This window comes from Macaca thibetana, chromosome 3 (assembly GCF_024542745.1).
Source record: "Macaca thibetana thibetana isolate TM-01 chromosome 3, ASM2454274v1, whole genome shotgun sequence".
In the NCBI taxonomy this organism is placed as follows: Eukaryota; Metazoa; Chordata; class Mammalia; order Primates; family Cercopithecidae; genus Macaca; species Macaca thibetana.
This window is the reverse complement of record NC_065580.1, coordinates 23,370,177-23,395,443: the sequence shown is the minus strand read 5'-3', so window position 1 is coordinate 23,395,443 and position 25,267 is coordinate 23,370,177. Positions and strand designations below refer to the sequence as shown.

General features: G+C 37.9%; 2 protein-coding genes across 4 annotated transcripts in view; both read left to right on the top strand.

Moving 5' to 3' along the window:
- STMP1 (short transmembrane mitochondrial protein 1) overlaps positions 1-25,267 on the top strand; it is a 360,766-nt gene that overhangs the window by 281,617 nt on the left and 53,882 nt on the right. The window lies entirely within an intron of this gene.
- Positions 1-25,267, top strand: part of NUP205 (nucleoporin 205) — a 93,058-nt gene that overhangs the window by 41,615 nt on the left and 26,176 nt on the right. For all 3 annotated transcript variants that reach the window (XM_050782369.1, XM_050782368.1, XM_050782370.1), the window contains 16 exons: positions 1,779-1,878; positions 2,279-2,416; positions 3,726-3,915; positions 5,242-5,362; positions 7,039-7,120; positions 7,626-7,790; positions 8,119-8,243; positions 14,784-14,898; positions 16,890-17,039; positions 17,628-17,699; positions 18,062-18,219; positions 18,575-18,655; positions 19,389-19,580; positions 20,354-20,621; positions 20,721-20,819; positions 24,042-24,190. In XM_050782369.1, coding sequence (XP_050638326.1) covers positions 1,779-1,878; positions 2,279-2,416; positions 3,726-3,915; positions 5,242-5,362; positions 7,039-7,120; positions 7,626-7,790; positions 8,119-8,243; positions 14,784-14,898; positions 16,890-17,039; positions 17,628-17,699; positions 18,062-18,219; positions 18,575-18,655; positions 19,389-19,580; positions 20,354-20,621; positions 20,721-20,819; positions 24,042-24,190 — 2,205 coding nt within the window. The remainder of the gene's footprint in view (positions 1-1,778; positions 1,879-2,278; positions 2,417-3,725; positions 3,916-5,241; positions 5,363-7,038; positions 7,121-7,625; positions 7,791-8,118; positions 8,244-14,783; positions 14,899-16,889; positions 17,040-17,627; positions 17,700-18,061; positions 18,220-18,574; positions 18,656-19,388; positions 19,581-20,353; positions 20,622-20,720; positions 20,820-24,041; positions 24,191-25,267) is intronic.

Sequence of the window (25,267 nt, the reverse complement as noted above, 5' to 3'; positions counted from 1 at the left end):
CAGCTACTCAGGAAACTGAGGCAGGAGAATGGTGTGAACCCGGGATGCGGAGCTGGCAGTGAGCCGAGACCACACCACTGCATTCCAGCCTGGGTGACAGAGCAAGACTCTGTCTCAAAAAAAAAAAAAGAAAAGAAAATAGTCTTTTTAGTGACTGCATAAAACCTATTACTTGTATCTAGCATAGTTTCTTCACTGACCTGTCATTGGATATAGCTTGTTTTTGATATTTAGACACAAATAATTGAAGTTCTTTTTTTTGTCAATTGCATTAGCATTTTGGCTTGCCAGGTTGTAAAAATGAACACTGAGATGGAGTATAAATTTTACTTAAGCTCTAGAACTACCTTGTTGACATATATTTCCTGATGGGAAGAAAACAATCACAGCAACCATGCCTCATGAATAAAGTCATTTCAGATGAATAATGAGTGCTGATAATTACAGCACTCATTTCATCAAAATGTTCTGGTACTTTTTTTACAGTTGTTTTAAATGTCTTACATGCTTTTTCTTAAAAAGATCATTGTGATCTGAGTGTTTAGAGCATTAGTCAGCCATATTCTCTCCAGATGCCATCACTTTTCACCCATGCAGAGCCACACTTCAAGTGTTGCTGCTTTTCCCTAGCTGCCATTCATTTCAGTTCCACCCCTACTTACTCTAAAAAATTTTCCCTCAATGTTGTGAATTTGTTTTACTTGAAAGTGTTCTTAAGATCTAATTTATATGACTATTTTAGGACACTAGCTGCTCACACAAACAGTGCTTTGGATTGAGATAAATAACAAGGTGTTAGAGGCAATCAGTATGTTTACCAGTCCTAAATCCATTATTATGTGGTAATATGCCTTTTTTATTTAAATAAATTTTTTTGAACATTTTGGAAAGTGCAAAACAGTGAATAATTTAAAAATAATGAAAAAGTCACTTTATAGTCCCATTTTTTAACTCAGCCTTGATACAATTAATGTGCAGTGGAAATAATAATTTTAAAATAGTAATTCAAAAAACCACCCTGTCTACAATGACCAGCACAGTCTTATTAAAATTCTATGTAGTGGAGTTTTTAAGCAAAGTTTTAATTTTACTGGCTATGCGGTTGTATATAATTTTTTTGGCATAGGTATTTTTCTTTACTGGTACATAGCTTTTAAATACATTTTGAACAAGAAGGCGATAATGGGATTATTTGGGGGAAGCCTACCAGTGATTGTGTCTTCTTACCTTCTTTGACTATAGCCATGGATGGAACCCTGGTCTAAGAACGAGAAGGCCTGGGCTCGACTTTCAGCCTGTTTGCTGCCAGACTTTATGGTCTTGGGGAATTCATTCACTGCTTTGAGCTTCACTTGCTTCACTTATAAGGAGTTTAGATGAGATGATTTCTCAGTTTCCATGCAGCCGAGCATCTTAGAGAAAATGTGAAATATTTGGCACTTGAAAAGTGTCCAAATTTGATGTTTAATTATAAATTGAATATGACTAGATACTAAATGTTGTCAATGTATTAATGAATTCCAAACATCTCCTATAAAAATATATCTTTAAGAATAATGAATTCAAAATATTTTACCTTGAAAATGAGCCAATTCATTATCTTTTAGCAAAATAAAGCAACATGAATTGGGATTTCTATATTGCTTAGCCTAAGTGAATAAAGTAGATAAGAAACTTCATTCATTTGCTGGCAAAAGAAGGGGAAAGAGGGAAAAGCCTTGCAAGGCCACCACCTTGGTCTGTTTTATTGTTGTTGACGTATTTGTATCTTTCTATAGTGGGAAGTTGCTGAGGTGGTTTTGGAGGTGTTTTATAAATTGCTCAGAGATTATGAGCCTCAGCTTGAAGATTTTGTAGACCAGTTTGTGGAACTACAAGGTAATTTAATTCTGTCACTTTCAAATAAGGTATCAATTATTTATAATTTATAAATTATGACTATGTGATACATAAATTTAAAATTATACTTTTAAATTAGAATTTAATCTTTTGTTTCATTGTTTTGATCATTTTAATTTTTCTGTTCAAGAGAAAAAATTATTGAATGGAAGATCAAGAATACTGCATTACAGTTTCTTTAATGAGTTAACAGAATAGTTGACTAATTGCTTCATGCAGATTCGCCCTTAGGAGAATTACTGTTGTGTTTCTAAATTGAAACTTGCCTTTATCTATTTAGATGCCATCTAATTTATAAGTCTCATACATTTCATATAAATCAAGGGTGTGACAAAAATACTAACCCATCATCTCTTGGAAAATGTTATGTTCTATTTAGGAGAAGAAATCATAGCCTATAAGCCACCTGGATTTAGTCTGATGTATCATCTGCTGAATGAGTCACCAATGTTGGAGCTTGCTCTCAGTTTACTGGAAGAAGGAGTTAAGCAGCTTGACACCTATGCCCCCTTTCCTGGTATATACTTGAAAGTCTTCATGTCTTGCAAACAGTTTTGATGTTTTCATCTTTTGTAAACTGGGAATTTGAAATAGATGATCTCTTGAGGTCATTTTTCCCTGTAAGATTCTCTCTCTGTATCTGAAGTGGTGTTTTCAATGAATCATTTAAACGAGAGTGTATTGTAAGTAAAAACAGACTAAAGTACAGAGAGATTCTCAGTGTAACTGTGTTTCACTGCAGGGTCTTTTGTAAGTGAAATGATCTTTCTATCATTTTAACATCTTTAACATCCCCAACTTTAAAATACTTTTTTGTCCATCGCCCCCCCTCCCTCCCCATAATATTTTTAAAAGCATTTACTATAGTGCCTGATACATAGTGGTCAATACATTTTACTTGTTATTATTACCACTAATTATTATTTATTGAGTGCTTACTATGTATTTGGCTCTTTTAAAAGCACATCGCATATATTAATGCATTCAATCTATTCAAAAATATGTTAGATCTTATTATTTTCATTTAAAAAATAAAGAAGCTGAAATACAAAGAAGTTACACTGGCTTTCCCTAGCAAATGTGGGAACTGGGATTTGAACCTAGTCAGTTTGGCTCCAGAGCTCATGCTTTTTACCATGATGCTATATTACCTTTACTTAATGTGGGTATGATCAAAATGAGAAAAGAGATTCTAAACATATGAACAATAACTGTATAGTCAGAATATACAGGTAAGAAACTATAAGAAAAATCAGGCCACAGTTTTAAATTTGGTCAGTAAGATTATGGGTGATCCTTGTTTCTGTTTTCTGCTTTATTTTCCACAATGATTTTGTCTTACTTTAGATCAGAGTTTCTCAATTTTGGCACCATTGACAGTTTGAGCTGAATAATTCTTTGTTGTGGATGATGTCCTGTGTATTGTAAGCTGGATGCCAGTAGCACATTTCCAGTTATGATAACTAGAAGTGCCTCCAGACATTGTCAAATGTCCCTTGGGGCTCAGTCACCCCATTGAGAACCATTGCTCTAAACAATAAGGGAAAAGATAAAGGAGAAGTGACTTGAGAATCCATTCCATGAAAGTATTCTGGATTGCAAAATAACAGTAACTTGCCTAGATGAATGGTTTTGTGAAGTTGGAATTGAAAGTTTGAAACAATGAGAGCTTAAGTCTCTAGGTTTTGCTGCTGAAAGTTGGAAACAAGAGTCTAAATCTCTAGATTTGAAAATCTAAAACTTGTCATTTGTCTTGTTTTCCCAAGAATTGACTGTGAGTTTTTAAGATAAATTTAGAACTTTCTAACTTTATTTTTGGTTGATAGGGAAAAAACACCTGGAGAAAGCAGTACAGCATTGCCTTGCACTTCTCAATCTGACTCTGCAAAAGGAAAATCTTTTTATGGACCTTCTAAGAGAAAGTCAACTGGCTCTAATAGTCTCTCCTTTAGAACAGCTTTTGCAGGGAATTAATCCCAGAACTAAGAAGGCAGATAATGTGGTAAACATTGCCAGGTAAGTTACCTTTGTAGGTAGAGAAATGAAATAAACAGATAGACATTCTAGCTTTGATGTTCAAATCTGGTTAGATATCTAGTGCATTACTTTTTTTTCTTTTTGCCTCATTTTACTTTTTTTTTTTGAGACAGAGTCTCGCTCTGTCGCCCAGGCTGGAGTGCAGTAGCATGATCTCAGCTCACTGCAACCTCCGCCTCCTGAGTTGAAGTGATTCTCCTGCCTCAGCCTCCTGAGTAGCTGGGATTACAGGTGAGCACCACCATGCTCGGCTAATTTTTGTATTTTTAGTAGAGACGGGGTTTCACCATGTTGGTCAGGCTGGTCTCGAACTCCTGACCTCATGATCCGCCAGCCTCAGCCTCCCAAAGTGCTGGGATTATAAGCGTGAGCCACCGCGCCTGGCCTCATTTTACTCTTGCCTTCTCTAGCTACCCTGATATTAATTACTCTGAACCTTACAATTTCTTCCATGTTCTAAAAATCCAAGTCTTTTTTTTTTTTTTGGAGACAGAATTTCGCTCTGTCACCCAGACTGGAGTGCAGTGCTGCAATCTTGGCTCACTGTAATCTTCGCCTCCCAGGCTCAGGTGATTCTCCCACCTCAGCCTCCCAGGTAGCTGGGACTATAGATGTGCACCTCCACACCCAGCTAATTTTTGTATTTTTAGTAGAGATGGGCTTTCACCATATTGGCCAGTCTGGTCTCAAACTTCTGACCTCAAGCAATCTGCCCACCTCAGCCTCCCAAAGTGGTGGGATTACAGGATTACAGGTGTGAGCCACCGTGCCCAACCGAAGTCTCTAAGTGGAAAATGACAATATTGTCTGTCTCCTGTAGGGAAACTAGGTGTTTGGAGGATGGGGCTGGACAGGAAGCAAACTTGGCACAGAAAACTTGAGCTTTCTGGTGGTTTAATATGCCATGGCTTGTAGAAGCATCACCCCAATCTCTGCTTTCAGTGCCGCATGGCATTTTCCCTGTGTGTGTATGTTTGTGTCTGAATTTACCCTTTTTATGAGGACACCAGTCATATTTTATTAGGGCCCTCCTTAATGACCTCGTCTGAACTTTGACTATGTATGCAAAGACCCTACTTTCAAATAAGGTCACTGGGTTAGCCAGACTTTACATAAGGATTTTGGGGCCAAGGACATGATTCGACCCCTAACAGACTGCATCTGTTTAGAAGGGGACAACTTTTTCTAATTTACCTCAAAGTGCTGTATGGGCAGGGGAAGCCCTGGTTCTAAATTTTCTTTATTGGGAATAGTGAGACACCAAAAATTTTATCGCTGTTCCTCAAATGTTTTCTTTTTTTAAAGATACTTGTATCATGGCAATACTAATCCAGAATTGGCTTTTGAAAGTGCCAAGATCCTCTGTTGTATCTCTTGCAACTCTAATATTCAGATAAAGTTGGTTGGAGATTTCACACATGACCAGGTAACTGATTTTGTTGCTATTGTTATTTTTTGGTGCATTGTGCATTTTGACTATATATGAAAGTTATAGTGTCTATAGAGGTATCATATTCTTGGTTGTGGAAAAATTCATTAAGAGTAAGTATATTTCTATAGGATGGGTGAAAACCTACCCACAAACTTGGCTATAACTTATCTTTGAAGATGATGCTATTCGCAGTGTTACTGCATATATTATAGTATGTGACTGTATAGCCTAACACAACCACTGCTACTCTAGGCACGTTTAAAATTATTAGGTTTGCTGTAACTTGTTTGTTTACTGCTCCCGACCTGTCAGTTGCCTGTGTTCTAAGTGAGCCTCTGCAGTTCTGAATATCTCGTTGTTGTAAGTTGTCTACTTCACTGGTTTTCTTGTGATCCACCTGTGTGTCACTTCATTTCATAACACTGCAGAGTGTTTTTAGGAGTTCCTCTTTTTATTCATTTTATAATAGTTCTGTTCACTGAATACCTACAATTGCTGAATCTGCTTTTTTTCTTTATGAACATTTCATCCCATTGTTTTTATGTTGGCAGTCACTGCTTTAGCTAGTTGAAGAATTTTTATTTTTCTTCTTTTGATACAGGAACTCGCTCTGTCACCCAGGCTGGAGTGCAGTGGCACAATCTCAGCTCACTGCAGCCTCTGCCCCCAGGCTCAAGCGATCCTACAGGCGCATGCCACCACACCCAGCTAGTTTTTTTGTATTTTTTTGTAGAGATAAGATTTTACCATGTTGCCCAGGCTGGTCTTGAATTCTAGAGCTCAAGCAGTGTGCCCACCTCGGCCTCCCAAAGTGCTGGGATTACAGGCGTGAGCCACCGTGCCTGGCCTCGTTGAAGGATTTTGTTGTGTAGTCCTTCATAGAGTCCCTATTTTGAAATAAGGACTTTTCTGGCATGTTGATGGCATAGATCTTCTTTTGTGTTATAGTCCCTCACATCTAGTACCTTTAGTATCCCTAGATACTACTATCTGTCAGTAGTAACCTCTAGTTGTGATTACTTAAATGACTCCACTTATTTCTAAGTTCCCTTTGGAGTGGTGGTACCACCCATCATGAGAACCACTATAAGTGTAAATCTCATCTGTGGCTTACAGATGAGGTTTATGAAACCATGTGATAATCAGGGGATGCTATAGGTTTTTGATGTGCTGATTTTTTTTGGTTGATTTTGGTGTAAATTATTATTACTGATTTAACATCCTCCTAGATTATTAAAGGCAAAATCAGCTGAGAAACAGAAAACGAGTGATAAGTAATACATTTCTAAAGAGAGAAGATGAAAATTTTATTTTACGTTTTAGTTAAGATCTCAAAACATTGACTGTATAATGAAGAGCTCAGTAAACAGCAGTTTCATGTGATTTTTTTTTTAACTAGCTTGATTCTTTGGGAAGGAAAATTAGGAAGCAAGTTTTGAAATCAATAAATTTATAAAACTTTTGTTTCTTTAATTATTTGTATGGAGAGCTAAATTATGGCAACTTAAGGAACTGAGTTTTCTATTAAAAATGTAACTAAAATGTAAATACCTAAGCAGATTTGCCTATTTTTCTTTATGGATGAATGTTTATACATATATCAATCACAGTTTTTCTAATATTTAGAAACCTGTAGTAATTTGTCATTTTTTACCTTCATGTTACTTCAGAGTATAAGTCAGAAACTAATGGCTGGATTTGTGGAGTGTTTGGATTGTGAAGATGCAGAAGAATTTGTACGTCTGGAAGAGGGTATGCGTTAGATTAATGTGCATACATGCATTCTTTTACTTTTTATATATGCTTAATTTAAAGAAAGCATTTGTAATTGTTAACTGTTTAGTGATGGTGTAAGAGAAATTGAGAATTTGCTAGAATACAGGTTGAGAATACAAAGTTCAGAATAAAATCTGAAACCTTTTGAGCACCACAAACTTGACTGTCAAAGGAAATGCTCATTGGTTCATTTTGGATTTTGAATTTTTGGATTAGGGATGCTCAACCTGTATAATGCAAATATTCTAAAATTCAAAAAATCTGAAATCTGAAGCACTTCTAGTCCCATACATTTCAGATAAAGGGTACTCATCTTGTAAATTTATAAGGTTTTTAGGATTCTCTTTAAATAAATCTGAAACGAATGTGATAGATAATCAGGCAAATGATCTAAAGAAAACATGGAGATTTGGAATACAAGTTTTGTATTTTTTATTTGACTTATGTTATTTTTCCATTGTTTTGTGATTTCTGCATTAAGGGTCAGATCTTGAAAAGAAATTAGTTGCAATTCGTTATGAAACAAGAATCCACATCTTGAATCTTCTCATTACCTCTCTGGAATGCAATCCACCCAATCTTGCTCTCTACTTGTTGGGCTTTGAATTGAAGAAACCTGTCAGTACTACAAATCTACAAGATCCAGGTATAGCCTAAGACATAAAGGCATTTCTTTCCATCCATATTTGTGTATCCCAGGGGTCATTTATTGCATTCTGGGCTCATGGGATAATTCATTCAAAGAAAAAGTGTATGAAAGGTAAGGTGATGGATGGGTCAGTCCTTAGGGCTTAGAACAAACTGGACAAACTGAGCTATAGAGAATCAGCCTTTATCAATTTTCCGTATCAGTATTTGAAAGAGTGTTTACAGTACAGCATATATTTACAGAATTTAACTTTTGAAAAGGCAATCTAAGATTTTAATGCAGAAATTCTAAAAGAAAAGTTGAATTTCTTTTTGGTTTAATGTAGGAGTGTTAGGTTGCCCTCGGACATGCCTTCACGCCATCCTAAACATCTTGGAGAAAGGAACGGAAGGGAGAACAGGCCCAGTGGCAGTGCGAGAATCTCCTCAACTGGCTGAGCTATGTTATCAGGTACACAGAAAACTGGGTTTTGTGGTACTTAATAGAAGAAACTTGACCAGGTACATGAGTACATCACAGATATGACAGTATAACAGTAGGACTTAGTTGAAATGAGTTCATTTAGCAGTTTGACCTGTCTTTCATTTGTGGATAAAATCCATAAAGCACAAACCCCAAGATCTTATAGATCCAAATCTTATGTTAATCACTTGAAAAATGGAGGAAATAGATTTTTGTGATGGATTTTTACCAGCAGTTTAGAAACTTTTCAACAGTGCTGTGTTTAAAGTAGCTCCTTCTGATGGGTCAGAAGACCTCTGGTTCCCATCTCTGCCCCATGACAGGCAAAGTCACCTTGGGCATGGCATGAAATGTCTCTGAGTCTGAGTTTTTCAATCTGAAATGGACTGTTGAGAGACTTCAATGAGAATGTAAGTGAAAGCACCTTTTTTTTTAAGATGGGGTCTCACTGTCACCCAGGCTGGAGTGCAGTGGTGTGATCACAGCTCATCGTAGCCTCAACCTCCCCTGGATCAGATGATCCTCTACCTCAGCCTTCCAGGTAGCTGGTACTATATGTGTGTCCCACCATGCCTGACTAATTTTTGTGTTTTTAGTAGAGATGGTGTTTTGCCACGTTGCCCAGGCTGGGAAAGCACTTTTTTTTTTTTTGATACAGAGTCTCGTTCTGTCGCCCAGGCTGGAGTACAGTGGCACGATCTCAACTCACCGCAACCTCCCAGGCTCAAGCGACTCTCCTGCCTCAGCCTCCCAAGTAACTGGGACTACAGGTATGCACCACCATGCCCAGCAATTTTTGTATTTTTAGTAGAGACAGGGTTTCATCATGTTGGCCAGAATGGTCTCGATCTCTTGACCTTGTGATCCACCTGCCTCGGCCTCCCAAAGTGCTGGGATTAGAGGCATGAGCCACCGTGCCTGGCCAGAAAGCACTTTTTAATAACTAAGTAAATTAAGAAGTCCTATACACAACTATGTTAGGTGGTAGAATGTCAGATTAAGATTTAAACTATAATGAGGGCTGGGCTTGGGCGCAGTGGCTCATGCCCATAATCCAGCACTTTGGGAGGCTGAGGTGGTCTGGATCACTTGAGGCCAGGAGTTGGCGACCAGCCTGGGAAACATGGCAAAACCTTGTCTCTGCTAAAAATATAAAAATTAGCTGGGCGTGGTGGCATGTGCCTGTAATCCCAGCTACTTGGGAGGCTAGGGTATGAGAATTACTTGAACCCAGAAGGTAGAGGTTGCAGTGAGCCGAGATCATGCCACTGCACTCCAGCTGGGTGGCAAAGTAAGACTGTCTCAAAAAAATAAAAATAAATAAATAAGTAAACTATAATGAGAACTTTCATTTTGCTTGTTCATTTTTGTTTATTTATTGTTTTATTCATTTTATAAGTGTTTTAAGAACTAGGCTTGGCCGGGCGCAATGACTCACGCTTGTAATCCCAGCACTTTGGGAGGCTAAGGTGGGCAGATCACCTGAGGTTAGGAGTTCAAGACCAGCCTGGCCAACATGATGAAACCCCATCTCTACTAAAAATACAAAAAAATTAGCCGGGCGTGGTTGTGGACGCCTGTAATCCCAGCTCCTCAGGAGGCTGAGGCAGGACAATTGCTTGTACCTGGGAGGCAGAGGTTGCAGTGAACCTAGATCATGCCACTGCACTCCAGCCTGGGCAACAAGAGCGAAACTCTGTCTCAAAAAAAAAAAAAAAAAAGAACTAGGCTTTATAAGCTGTGACTAATTTCTCAATTTAAGTGTTACCCTAAATTTACATTTTTATGATAAGAAATGGCAGATCATGAGGTCAGGAGATTGAGACCATCCTGGTTAACACGGTAAAACACCGCCTCTACTAAAAATACAAAAATTAGCCGGGCGTGGTGGCAGGCACCTGTAGTCCCAGCTACTTGGGAGGCTGAGGTGGGAGAATGGCGTGAACCCAGTAGGTGGAGCTTGCGGTGAGCCAAGATCACACCACTGCACTCCAGCCTGGGTGACAGAGCAAGATCCTGTCTCAAAAAAAAAAAAAAAAAAAAGAAATGCATGACTAACCTCTTAGTGTTGGGTTTTTCTTTGTTAATCTCCTGCTTTTCTTTTTGTAATTCTTTGCTATCTTTTCTGTCCTCTGTCCAAACATCCCTTCACTGTAAGTACTGTAGCTAGGTTTTCTTATAAATCAAAATTAATTCTTCCTTAATGGGAGAACAAATTTGATGTACGTATTAGCACAGATTTACAGAATTTGATATATAAGTAGAAACAATTGATAAGCTTAACACCTAGGCTAATGGCAGGTAAAGTAAATGAATGAAGCCAGGGTCCAGTTAAGAAGGGAGCCAGGAGGAAGGGAGAATCTGGCGACTGGAGAGCACATGCCTTCCTACTAAACTCTGGCTTATTTTACCATGCCAGAGTGCAGGATTTGTTGGGCCAGATTGTCTGAATTTTTATTTTTATTTATATTTATTAATTTTTAAAAGGATTTGGAAATCTGAATTTTTGTGAAAGTTGTTCTAATTTTTAGAACACTGTACTGGCCAAGGAAAACGTGTCCATACCAGCAGTCTACCAGTTTATAACATACTCTCTGGTTTTTTGTTGTTGTTGCTGTTACTGTTTTTTGAGATGGAGTCTCACTCTATTGCCCAGGCTGGAGTGCAGTGGTGCGATCTCAGCTGTCCGCAACCTCCACCTCCCAGGTTCAAGCGATTCTCCTGCCTCAGCCTCCCAAGTAGCTGGGATTACAGGCATGTGCCATCATGCCTGGCTAATTTTGTATTTTTAGTAGAGACAGGGCTTTAACATGTTGTCCAGGCTGGTCTCGAACTCCTGACCTTAGGCGATCCACCCACCTCAGCCTCCCAGGGTGCTGGGATTACAGGCGTGCACCACCGCGCCTGACCATAACATATGCTCTGTGACCTTGCTACTCAAATATGGCCCAGAGACCAGTATCATCAGCATTATCTCCTAGGAGCTTATTAGTGCAGAATCTCAGGCCCCACTTTAGACCTGATGAGTCAAGATCTGCATTGTTTACAGAAAGCACTGCTCCATTTATAACTAAATATACTGCTTTTACCTATATGTTTGTGCTTCACCCTGCTTCAGAAAAAAAATTTAAACCTGTAAGTAAGAAGAGCTTGTTAGTTTAAATAAATCTGATTGTAGGAAAGGGAAATGGTCCTTATTGATACCTTCCTTGTCGTGCAACACAAAGGCTTCTGGGTGAAGAAGCTGAGACCAGGCCTGGTGCCTTTGCCCTCTTTTCTTTAAGAACGGAGATTTCTTCTACCTGGTCTTGGAAACCAGGAAGGATATAGGCCACATCTTAGTAAAATGGCTTGTAGTGCTTTTTGAACTCACTTTTTGTGTCCTCCTCTTCTTCTTTTTTTGGTGGGGGGGAATGTTGGAGGACAGAGTCTTGCTCTGTCACCTAGGCTGGATTGCAGTGGTATGGTCTTGGCTCACTGCAACCTCAGTCTCCCAGGTTCAAGTGATTCTGATACCTCAGTCTCCCAAGTAGCTGGGATTACAGGCGTCCCCGGGCCACCACGCACGGCTAATTTTTGTATTTTTAGTGGAGATGGGGTTTCCCCATGTTGACCAGGGTGGTCTCAAACTCCTTGCCTCAGGTGATCCGCCTGCCTTGGCCTCCCAAAGTGCTGAGATTACAGGCATGATTCTCTGTGCCCGGCATTTCTCTTCTAATAGTATTATTTCTTCCACATGTTAGAGTATCTTCTTGTGTTTTAACTTGCTCAGTAATACACCTAACTGATTTTGTTTTGAGAAGTTCAGTATTAGCTTTTTAAGTTTTTGTTTGTTTATAGAATATCAAAACAGTATCAAAACTGTTTGAAAGGTCAATGTACATCTGTAGCAGAACTGCTTACTCTTTCCCTTGTCTTCTCTCTCTCTGTGTATATACATTGTTTATAGTTGTATTTAGTATACATGAAATTTTGTGCCCTTTTTACTCCTCTCTGTATAAACTTTCTGTGCTGCAACAATGTGAATTACATTCAGGTTGTTTCCAGTTTTTTTTTTTTTTAATCAGCTCTAACGAACAAAAATCAGCCAGGCATTGTGGCATGTGCCTGTAATCCCAGCTACTTGGGAGACTGAGGCAAGGTTGTAAATAAATAAATTATCTTTGGTTGTTTTATATTTTTCTTAAGAATATATTTCCAGGTGGGTATGGTGGCTCACACCTGTAATCCCAGCACTTTGGGAGCCTGAGACGGGCGGATCACGAGGTCAGGAGATCAGGACCATCCTGGCTAACACGGTGAAACTCTATCTCTACTAAAAATACAAAAACAAAAAACTAGCCAGGAGTGGTGGTGGGTACCTGTAGTCCCAGCTACTTCTGAGGCACCTGTAGTCCCAGCTACTTCGGAGGCTGAGGCGGGAGAATGGCGTGAACCCAGGAAGTGGAGCTTGCAGTGAGCCGAGATCATGCCACTGCACTCCAGCCTGGGTGACAGAACGAGACTGCATCTCAAAAAAAAAAAAAAAAAAAGAGAATATATTTCCAGACAAGGGTTCATAGTCAGTTCTTGTTATTCACAGTAGTTGTGTTTTATAAAGTCATTGTGAACATTGAATTGGTGAATTCATTGCCCCTGTGGAAAATACAGGCTAGGATTCCTACAAGCTTCTGGTTCCAACATTCTTGTCAACTGATGAATTCATAATCACGTTTTATGTGTGTTTCTCTTTAAAGACACCTTACTTCATGTAGTTGATTCATTAACATTAAACTCATAGCCAACAGCACTATAACTCAGCCTCAATGAAATGTATCTAATGTAGTATTTTATCTGAAAGGCATATCACAGCCTTTTTGCACTTAGGAACACGAGGCAGCATTTCAGCACTATGTTTGGGGGCTGTTTTAAACAGCAAAATCAACAAGCACAAAAATGCAAAAACTGTGGCACTAAATAGACCATTTAAAGGACACTTTTTATAGTATGATAGCTGGAACAGGAAAAGCATTGCTTCATTTGAGAGCATGAGAGTTGGGTGACTGCAGTTTGTAGCTATTCTACCTCCTGCACATGAAGGACCATGGAAGCACTGCAAGTATCGATTTGGGGATTATAAATAAATTTTAGCATGTTAGGTGAATTTGTAAATATGGAATCTGAAAATAATGAAGATTGACTGTCGGGTCAAAGGCTATGAAGTGTTTGACTTTAGATTTTAATTCACAAGTAGTCATAACAATTATACTAGGTACTAACAGTGCTCAGAATAAAGATGTCTAAAGTGCCTGGTACATGGAAAACATCTAATAAATGTTCATATTAGCCACGCATGACGGTATGCAATTACTGTAGTCCCAGCTACTCGGGAGGCTGAGCTGGGAGGATCCCTTGAGCCCAGGAGGTCGAGGCTGCAGTGAGCTGTGATTGCACCACTGTACTCCAACCTGGGTGACAGAATGAGACCCTGACTCAAAAAAAAAAAAAAAAAAAAAAATTTGCTGGTTTATAATATGGTACCTACCTATTATCATCTTGATTTTTTTTTTTTTTTTAATTCCTGAAAACAGATGGACATTTTTGATTATGGGCTACTTTTATTTTTCTCACATAAAATGTCTTTTACCCTTTGACCTACTTAGATATTTATGTTATTCATATCTGTAATGGAGATCTTTATATATGTTAGAATTAGTAACTTTTTCTTATATTTAATATAAGAACTTTTTTCTCTTATCTATTCTTTTGTTAAATTTTTATTCAGTTTATTGTTATTTAGTGGAATTGATGGATCTTCTTTGTAATTTCTGCATTTGCTTTGGTTTCGGTAATTTTAATCTTCCTGAGGTTGAGATATAACTCGTATGGTTCTCAGAAGTTATTTCCAAGTAATTTACTACTAATAATTTTTTTTTTCTTTTTTTTTTTTTTTGAGACAGGGTCTTGCTGTGTCACCAGGCTGGAGTGCAGTAGCGTGATCTTGGCTCACTGCAACCTCCACCTCCTGAGTTCAAGTGATTCTTCTGCCTCAGCCTCCCGAGTAGTTGGGACTACAGGCACATGCCACCATGCCTGGCTAATTTTTGTATGTTTGTAGAGATGGAGTTTCACCATGTTGAGCAAACTGGTCTCAAACTCCTGACCTCAAGTAATCTGCCCACCTCGGCCTCCCAAAGTTTTGGGATTACAGGCGTGAGCCACCAGGCCCAGCCTGCTACTGATAATTAAGCTAAAATACTAAAATTTACTAATTAACTATATGTGTATGTATTCATAAGTATATTAATAATAGTTCTGTAGTAATGTCATCAACACTCAATCATATTTCAGTGTATTTTTCTTGAGCTAGGCTGCCAAGGACTGTTCATAACTCTGAGCTTCTGTTTTGTGCATCTGTTTGTTCATTTTGCTTGAGTTGTTGATGGGCCCTAGTTTTTCACTTAGTAGGTCTCAGTTCATATTTTGTTACCTTAATATGTATAACACAGAAAGACTGATTTAGGGATTTTTCTTACTTTAATACTTTAGGTCATATATCAGTTATGTGCATGCTCTGATACGTCTGGCCCTACTATGAGGTACTTGAGAACCAGCCAGGATTTCTTATTTTCCCAGTTGCAATATCTACCATTTTCTAACAAAGGTAGGCCATTATTTTCACTTATTATAAGAACACATTTGTAATTCCATGTTAAGTTATTTTATTTATACAATATTTGGGGGAATTCTGTTCTAATTCAGATACTTCAGCTTTTTTGTTATTTTAGGTTCCTTTTGTAATTTCTGCTCAAAAAAGCTAGATATTTTAACTGCTGGCAAAAACTTATTTAAATATAGCCTGTCAAGGATGGAATTTGATTCTCTTACGGCAAATAAAATTTAAAGATTGTGTTGAAGGGATAAGAAAATTAATGGGAATTTAAAGGTTTTGAATGAAAATTGTTTTATAGAGATTTCTGATTTTCTCTTCCCAGGCTGTTTAAAAGAAAAAAAAATATCCTGATATACTTTCGTTTCTTGTGTTTGTATTAAACCCAATTCAGGTCTTGAAATGAAAAGTTGAAAACTAATTATGGTAGAAAACAGTTTAAACTTAGTTTAATTTTTTTTTTTTTTTTTTTTTTTTTTTTGAGACGGAGTCTGGCTCTGTCACCCAGGCTGGAGTGCAGTGGCGCGATCTCGGCTCACTGCAAGCTCCGCCTCCCGGGTTTACGCCATTCTCCTGCCTCAGCCTCCCGAGTAGCTGGGACTACAGGCGCCCGCCACCTCGCCCGGCTAGTTTTTTGTATTTTTTAGTAGAGACGGGGTTTCACCGTGTTAGCCAGGATGGTCTCGATCTCCTGACCTCGTGATCCGCCCATCTCGGCCTCCCAAAGTGCTGGGATTACAGGCTCGAGCCACCGTGCCCGGCCTAAACTTAGTTTATTGACATGACTAACAATTATTCCAGGCTAATGAAGTGTTATCAAGATTCTACTTTATTTTCTTTTTGACCAACTTTTAACAGTTTTCTGAATTCAAATTATATTCAGACAGTCTTGGTCTGTTGAGTTTTTTTAAAAGTTTAGCTTGTATCATCTTTATGTTTTAGGAAATTGGGGCTCACACATGCCATAAACAAATTTCTATTACTAGTAATTGTCAGCATCCAATTTACCTTTTAGCATAATGGTGTTAGACCTCTGAGAGCTATCTAATGGCAAGAGGTTTTTCACTTTATTTTCATAAGTGTCTTATTTTTAGTTCTGTGATTTTGTTTATATAAGAAGCTTTTAGAAACCCTCTTTTTACACCTAACTAATTAAAAATAAAAATTAACATCTTACCTATTATGGTATGTGTTTTATAAAACTTCATTTAGCTTTGCCTGAAATTATTATTAGTATTACTGTTATTTGGTTAATTTTATGTTTATACTATCACAGTTTAGGGTTTCAATGTCAAGCGTATTAAAATAGTATTGGATTAGAAAACTCTTATTGTGGGACCAGGCATGGTGGCTCACGCCTGTAATCCCAGTGCTTAGGTAGGCTGAGACAGGAGGATCACTGAGGCCAGGAGTTCAAGTACAGCCTGGGCAATAGAGTGAGACCTTGTCTCAACAATAAAACATAAATAAATAAAAATAAAAACTACTGTATAAGTGATTCTCAGCCTTAATTAAATGTTAAACCACATCCTTAATTGAGGTATTATAAAATCATGCAATTTAAGTTTAATTTTTCTTAAGTATTTGTTTTGTGAAATCAAAACCAAACTATGATAGTTTTTGAGTTATGTATTTGAAAATTACTTTAAAATATTGTTTTATATTTATATAAAACAATATATCAGTGTCAAAAAAACGATAGACTCAGGATCTTTGTGAAATTAAAATCAGTAATGAAAACTTGATTCTCTTTTACTCTTCATTTACTTTAGCTCATCTTTCATAGATTTATACTAGCTTATTTTTTCTTCCTTGGTATCTTTTTTTTTCTCTTGTAATTTTACAGATGAGAAATTTTATGTTGCTGAGTTTCATAAATTATTGACTTTGTTACATGGGAAATATCTGTTGAATTACAGAATTTAAGTCTGTTTTGATACTGTGTTATTACTCTGGGAAACAAAATTTGCATGTTTAAATTCTAGAATATGAAATATCTATGCTGAACCAGATGTCATGGCTTATGAAAACTGCCTCAATAGAACTAAGGGTAACCTCTCTGAATCGTCAGCGGTCACATACCCAGAGGCTCCTACACCTCTTACTGGATGACATGCCAGTGAAACCGTACTCAGGTGATTATTGGTATTTGTTTTATTGTGCTGGTGACTAGTTGTTGTGAAGACAAACACAAATGTGAAGCTTGTGCTTAGTATGTGACTATAAACCAAAACTATCTTCTCACTTTTAGAATTTTTTTTTCTTAAAACACAAAAATTTTAACTCATCTTATGATTGACATTTATTATTATTTTAAGCATCCACATGACACTATAGTCATACCGGTATTACATACAGAATTGTCAGTGGAGTTTGTCATACTAAGCCAGCATGACCTAAGCTATTTCAATATGTATTCATGCAAATTAAGTATAAACTTTTAAAATCATCTCATTGGCATGATTGGATCTTGCCGTTTTTGAGAATCTGATTATTCTCTTTACAATAGTGAAGTGGATTCCATAGGGACAGAAAGAATTAGATGAATGTTGGTAGTAAGTCCTCGTCAATCTTTGCATTTTAATTATCCATTTGCACAGGGCTGTTTGATGCAGAAACAATGACCTACAAATAAAATACCTTATGTTAGTTATTTCCAAATAAATGTAGTTTTAAGAGTATGTTCTTCTTTTTCTGATTCAATATTATTGATGTTCCAACAGATGGTGAAGGAGGAATGGAAGATGAAAACAGGTCTGTTTCTGGGTTCCTTCACTTTGACACTGCTACGAAAGGTAATCCCCTTTGAATTTGTAATAAATTTATTTTATAGACATACATTAAATTGCTTAAAACTTCAAGGGATTATTATGCCTGTGCCTGCAAACTCTGAACTGGTATAGAAAAGCTATATAAAGGATTATTTGCCACCTGAAAATTTTTTTATAAAAGGATTATACAACAGGAAAGAAAATATTTTTGTTAATGGATGTATCAGAAATAAAATCAAATTTAGATTCCAATACAGTTTTCAGTTTCTTGACTATTTTATGCTGTTTCTGAAAATAGCACTATCTTTGAAAATCAACTGAATATGATGGTTTGCCCTTCCTTTCGATGTCCCAAGTAAAATCAAATTACTTTTTGTTATTTCTAGTACGTCGAAAAATTCTAAATATTCTTGACTCGATTGACTTCAGTCAGGAGATCCCTGAGCCTTTGCAGTTGGATTTTTTTGATCGGACCCAGATTGAACAAGTTATTGCTAACTGTGAACACAAGAATTTACGGGGACAGACAGTCTGCAATGTCAAGGTGAGGGTTGCTTTAAAGTACATATCTGCAGTGTCAAGTGGCTCAGACCTTAAGTCATCAGAAACAAATAGAACCATACAGGTTTTCTTTCTGATAGAGACATTGGTTTACTAGTTTATAGGAAGGACTGTGGTTTTTGTAAAATATCCCTGAAATAAATCTTAATGTATCACACTAACTTCTTGAAAAGGGATACTTAATATTTTGGTCTGGAAAGTGGACGTTGCTCTAGTTAGATTATATATAAAGGTATCTGACGCCTTTCCCTTTAGGGCAGTTTATGATAATTGCTAGGTGTTATTGTTCTACCAGTGTCTGAAATGTCTTATTTTTCTTTCTTTTCCTAATTATCCAGCTTCTTCATAGGGTTCTTGTAGCTGAAGTAAATGCCCTTCAGGGTATGGCAGCCATAGGACAGAGACCTCTACTCATGGAGGTAAGCTCTATTGAGTATGTGTTCGTTTCAACCTTTTAACTACTTAGGTTGCTGGTGAAAAGACTAAAATAGTATATTAACGTGTAGTTTGCTAATTAGTAAGCTACCTAAAAATTAAACATTTAGGGAGTCTTTCACTTTTGATTTTATAACTTTTATAAGCTGAACTATCTGGTATGCCGAAATAAATAACACCTTTTCTGCTAGACTAGTTAAGGATTTGCAGCCTGACCATATTTCGTATTATACCTCACTTGGTCCCCGTCAGTGAGAGAGGAGGGTCATTTGTCATCACAAGTGGAAAGTTACAGGTAAGAGGTCAGATGGGAAGAACCACATGCATGGAGACATAGCTAGCCAGGCCAAAGCAAGAGGCAAAGAAATAAAAGAGATGTCAGGGAAACATGCCATTGAACTTGGAGTTTAAATAATTCTAGTGCTCTAGAGTAAGCAAGTATAAGTAGATAGGTACAAGGAGAAAGAAGATAGTGTCAAAAAATACAAATTTATCTATGCCACCTCTGTCCCCTACCTTTCATGCACATACACACACACACATACACACCTTATATATTAGTATTTTTTATAGCCCTGGCTACTGAAATAATATGAAAAGATATCTGCTTCGTGGCATGCATGTAGTAGGTTTCCAAATAGATATTTTCTGAGTAACTGACAGATAACTGATCTTATTTGCCTGTTTAACCTTGTGATTCCATTCCTGTGGCTTTAGGAAATCAGCACTGTACTTCAGTATGTGGTAGGAAGAAATAAATTGCTGCAGTGTCTTCATGCAAAACGTCACGCTCTGGAGTCGTGGAGGCAACTGGTAGAAATTATACTGACAGCTTGTCCCCAGGACCTCATTCAGGCAGAGGATCGACAACTGATTATTCGTGATATTTTACAAGACGTGCATGATAAGGTGACATACTTCCTAAATTACTTTATACTGCTGAACAAATATGTATCATTTAAACGAATAAATTTTGGCACCCAATTGTTTTCCATTTTTGATTAGGAATAAAATAGAATTGCACAATACCAACATTAAGACTTTCCTTGAGAAAGGGATTAATTCTGTACAGTAGTGACTGTCAACCAGAGTGTGTGTCCGAATTATCTAGAGAGCTTTGTAAAAGTTCACATGGACAGAGCCCACCCCAGACCTCCTGAATGTAATGGTGAGACCATTTATGTGAATTTCAAAAAGAAAACCTCCTTAGGGAATTCTGATAGGAATCCCTTCTGGTTAAGAACACCCATTACCTAGCATCATATTTAAATTTCTCTGTATATATTAGATTTTTTTCTTTCTTTTCTTTCTTTTTTTTTTTTTGACTAATTTCTGTATTCCATTCTTATATTGTTGTCACAGTTGACAAACTAAATATATATAAAACTTGTTAATGGGCTGTATGCAGTGATTCATGCCTGTAATCCCAGAACTTTGAGAGGCCAAGGTGGGAGGATCGCTTGAGCTCAGGAGTTTGAGACCAATCTCCTGAGGTGGGAAGACCACCTGAGCCCAGGAGGTCAAGGCCGAAGTGAGCTGAGATTATGCTACTGCACTCCAGCCTGGGTGACAGAGCGGTACCCTATCTAAAAAAAAAAAAAAAAAAAAAAAAAGCTGTGAAACTTGTTAATGATTATAGCTGAAAGCAGGATTCTCACTCTGATTTGCCCTTGTCCTTTAAGATACTGGATGATGAAGCAGCGCAGGAGTTAATGCCTGTAGTCGCTGGGGCAGTGTTCACACTGACTGCTCACCTGAGCCAGGCCGTCCTCACCGAACAGAAGCAAACATCAGTCTTGGGACCAGCAGATGCCCATTACGCTTTTATGCTTGATAGTTCCTTCACCTCACCTCCTCCAGAAGAGAACCCATTAGTGGGTTTTGCTTCTATTGGAGATTCTTCACTTTACATCATATTGAAGAAACTGTTAGACTTCATTTTGAAGACAGGTTTTTTTCATCTAAAATTTCTATAAATTCTATCCATTGTATTTGTTTTAACTTTAATTGAGAAAAGATTTTCATTTGACATCTTCCTAATCTCCCTAGGTGGTGGATTCCAGCGAGTGAGGACTCACTTGTATGGCTCTCTGCTTTATTACTTACAGATTGCCCAGAGACCTGATGAGCCAGACACCTTAGAAGCAGGTAGAATGAGATCAATTCCTAATCTTTTCTGGATTGGGAGATGGTTACTTTAAACTGAAAAAAAAAAAAATCACTTCTCCATCTTTTGACTAATCACAACTGTAATAAATGAGTGTTGGTGTCATTTTTTAAAGCATTTACTCAAAAGTTGAGGGAGAATGTTTAGTTTTTAAGAATTATGAAGTAATACTTGAATACTGCTTTTAAAAAAACCTTCAAATAATACTTTAGGTTTATATACTTCTGTAACTCCCTCACTTGCCTCAAGTCCCACTGAGCAGTATGCTCTACACAGAATGGCCCAACGTCTTTCTTTCCTTTGTGCTACATCAGAGTACATATCTAGTTGATTCTTTTAAAATATCTCTTCCTGGCGTGGTGGCTCACGCCTGTAATCCTAGCACTTTGGGAGACCGAGGCCGGTGGATCACCTGAGGTCAGGAGTTCGAGACCAGCTTGGCCAACATCATGAAGCCCCATCTCTACTAAAAATCAAAAAATTAGCGGCCACGGTGGCTGGCATCTGTAATCCCAGCTACTCGGGAGGCTGAAGCAGGAGAATCGCTTGAACCCAGGAGGCGGAGGTTGCCCAGATCATGCCACTGCACTCCAGCCTGGGCAACAAGAGTGAAACTCCATCTCAAAAAAAAAAAAAAAAAAAAGCCACAAAAAGTCTTTGTTATTCCATGATATGGATGAAACACTTATTTAGCCATTTTCCTTATTCATAGGCATTTCAATTGTTTCTAAATTTTTATTACAAAAATGCTACATCAATTTTTTTATATGCCTATATTTCTCAGAAAGGATGCTGCTTAATGGTAGAATTTCCATGTGAAAAAGTATGTACTTTTATTTTAATAGATGCAAACGAATGACCTTCTCCAGTATAAACTCATCAATAGTATACATGTATCTTTTTGTACTAGTGAGGTTTTCTTTGGATAAATTGCAAGAAGTGGAATTTCTTGGTCAAAAAGTTAGGCATATTTAAAATATTGCTAAATGGCTGCTTTCTAAATATAGTTAGCATTTTTAATTGAGACTAATCTTAAGACATGAAAATGTTATTAAGTGTTCAACAGATCAGTATATAATGCTTTATATACTTTATAGACATTTGATGTTCGATCGAGTCATTCAGAGTTATTCTGCTATTTGTTAAGTTGTCAGAGCACCTTCTGATAATGGACTTTCTTTGCACTCTTCACCTTTGTGAGTGTTATTTTGTATAGACTGTTAAAAACCACTGTGTACGTAAAGTTCAATTGATCTCATTATTCTTATGGTGGTTGTGTCTTATGCCATACATAGTACCTGAGAAGGTAGTAATAGCCAAATGGTAGATTTATAGGCATGTAGCACCCACATAAATAATGCATGAGAATATTTGTAAGGTGAGGAAAAATGACAGAATAGTTCAGAGAAGTTTTTTTAAGCAAACACAAGCTTCTTTTAAGAAAAGAGATAGTGATGGGATTTCTCCACTCTCAGCACCTCCCACATTGTTCTTTTGTGTGTGTGTGTGTGTTTTAACATTCCATTTGGTTGAATTGGCCAAGTCACCACTTAACCACTAGGTGGGGCTCTACAATAGGCATTTTATAAGAAGTCATCGAGATGCCAGTTTAAAAACTGCTGCTATGTAGTAGTTGGAAAAATGAGATTAGTTTTTTTTTTTTTTTTTTTTTTTTTTTTTTTTTTTTTGAGACGGAGTCTGGCTCTGTCGCCCAGGCTGGAGTGCAGTGGCCAGATCTCCGCTCACTGCAAGCTCCGCCTCCTGGGTTCACGCAATTCTGCCTCAGCCTCCCGAGCAGCTGGGACTACAGGCGCCCGCCACCTCGCCCGGCTTATTTTTTTTTGTAATTTTAGTAGAGACGGGTTTTCACCGTGTTAGCCAGGATGGTCTCGATCTCCTGACCTCGTGATCCGCCCGTCTCGGCCTCCCAAAGTGCTGGGATTACAGGCTTGAGCCACTGCGCCCGGCCGAGATTAGTTTCAAATACAGATTATTGCTTTCTTTAATGTATTTGTGAACCTTTTTAAAGACTCTTAAGAGTGTATTTATGAGTCTTACATAAAATGTATGATCATACTGTTCATAATCATTGTATATTTAAATTTATATTTAAATTACCTTTATAATGGGTATGCTTTTATTTTTAATAAGTATTTCAACTAAAAAAAGAATAAAAATACCTGATTTTTTTGGAGGCAGATTTTTGTCTACATTGTATCGGATCCTTTCTAGCTAAATTTTCTTTCTTTCTTTTTTTTTTTTTTTTTGAGACAGAGGCTCACTCTGTAGCCCAAGCTGGAGTGCAGTGGCGTGATCTTAGCTCACTGCAACCTCCACCTCCTGGGTTCAAGTGATTCTCCTGCCTCAGCCTCCCCAGTAGCTGGGATTACAGGTGTGCACCACCACGCCCCACTAATTTTTTGTATTTTTCGTAGAAACAGTTTATGTTGGCCAGGCTGGTTTTGAACTCCTGACCTCAAGTGATCTGCCTGCCTCGGCCTCCCAAAGTGCTAGGACTATAGGTGTGAGCCACCATGCCTGACAGTTTTCAAAGATCTCAAAAGATAAAAGGTTGATTAGCGGCCGGGCACAGTGGCTCACACCTGTAACTTTGGGAGGCCAAGGTGGGGGGATCATGAGGTCAGGAGATTGAGACCATCCTGGCCAACATGGTGAAACCACATCTCTACTCAAAATACAAAAATTAGCTGGGCATGGTGGTGTGCGCCTGTAGTCCTAGCTACTTGGGAGGCTGAGGCAGGAGAATTGCTTGAACCCAGGAGGTGGAGGCTGCAGTGAGCCGAGATCGAGCCACTGCACTCCAGCTTGGCGACAGAGCGAGACTCCATCTCAAAAAAGAAGAAGAAAAAAAGATTGATTAGCAGGATAAATACAGGACGTTGGTTCTCATGGAGTCTTGTAATTCATTTTGATCTCTTTAAGAATGGTTTATCCTTTTCCTGGGACAATTGTTATCTTAGTGGTACGAGCTATGCATGAAATAGGTGCATTGTGTTATTAGAGTTAACCTGCTTGGACCCATTGGTCAGTGGGCCTTTGTGTACAAGCAGTAATGGAAGGATCTTGTTGTTGTGTGTTTTTTTTTCCCCTTCTCTCAGCTCACATCTAGCGTGTGAGGTATAATTACTCAGTTATTACACTGCTTTCCACTGGAGTGTTTTTTTCTGTTTTAATCCTTTTAGCCAAGAAAACCATGTGGGAAAGACTGACAGCCCCCGAAGATGTATTTAGCAAATTACAGCGAGAAAACATAGCCATTATTGAAAGTTATGGCGCCGCCCTCATGGAAGTGGTCTGTCGAGATGCTTGTGATGGTCATGAGATTGGAAGGGTAAAGCGACTCTTATTTAGTATTGTAATTGAATAAGTATTTTGACTTACTAAAGTATAAACTTATTCACGACTCGTTGTGGTGCCTCATGCCTGTAATCTCAGTGCTTTCGAAGGCCGAGGTGGGCAGATAGCTTGAGTCTAGGAGTTTGAGACTAGCCTGGGCAACGTGGTGAAACCCCATCTCTACAAAAAATACAAAAAATTAACCAGCCATGGTGGCATGCACCTGCAGTCCCAGTTACTTGGGAGGCTGAGGTGGAAGAATTGCATGAGCCCAGGAGGCAGAGGTTGCTTGCAGTGAGCTGTGATCAAGCCACTGTACTCCAGCCTGGCCTACAAAGTGAGATCCTGCTGCAAAAAATAAAATAAAATAAATTGATTCAACTTCTAATAATATATGTTGCATATTAAGAATTATTTTTTATAATATAGTGTATTTTCTTATTTGCTATAATTTGGGACTTCTATTTTATTTATTCGTATGTTGTGTTTTATTTTGTTAGTATCTTAATTCAGAATTGCCTTTCAGAATTATCTTCTTGCTAATTTTGAGGTTGACTGGTAGAAACAACAGAAATGCTGCTTAATAAAGATCTTTGGTTAAGAGAATACTGAATAAATTGCCTTGTACCAAATATATCTTTGTCTGCCTAATTGCTTTGTGGAGCATTTATATTTCTTATGCAGTATTGTGGCACATTGGTAATGATGCAGTGAGAAGATAACTTCTTAATGGAAAATTATGTAGCAACGTTATGTAGCAATTAAATCATGTTTTTGAAGACCATAGGAAATAGGATTTTAAAAAATAAACTGTCATAAGCTTTTAGTTATCTTTTTTTGTTTTTTGAGACGGAGTCTCACTCTGTTGCCCAGGCTGGAGTACACTGGCGCAATCTTGGTTCACTGCAAGCTCCACCTGCCGGGTTCACACCATTCTCCTGTCTCAGCCTCCCAAGTAGCTGGGACTATAGGCGCCTGCCACTATGCCTGGCTAGTTTTTTGTGTTTAGTAGAGACAGGGTTTCACCGTGTTAGCCAGGATGCTCTTGATCTTCTGACCTCGTGATCTGTGC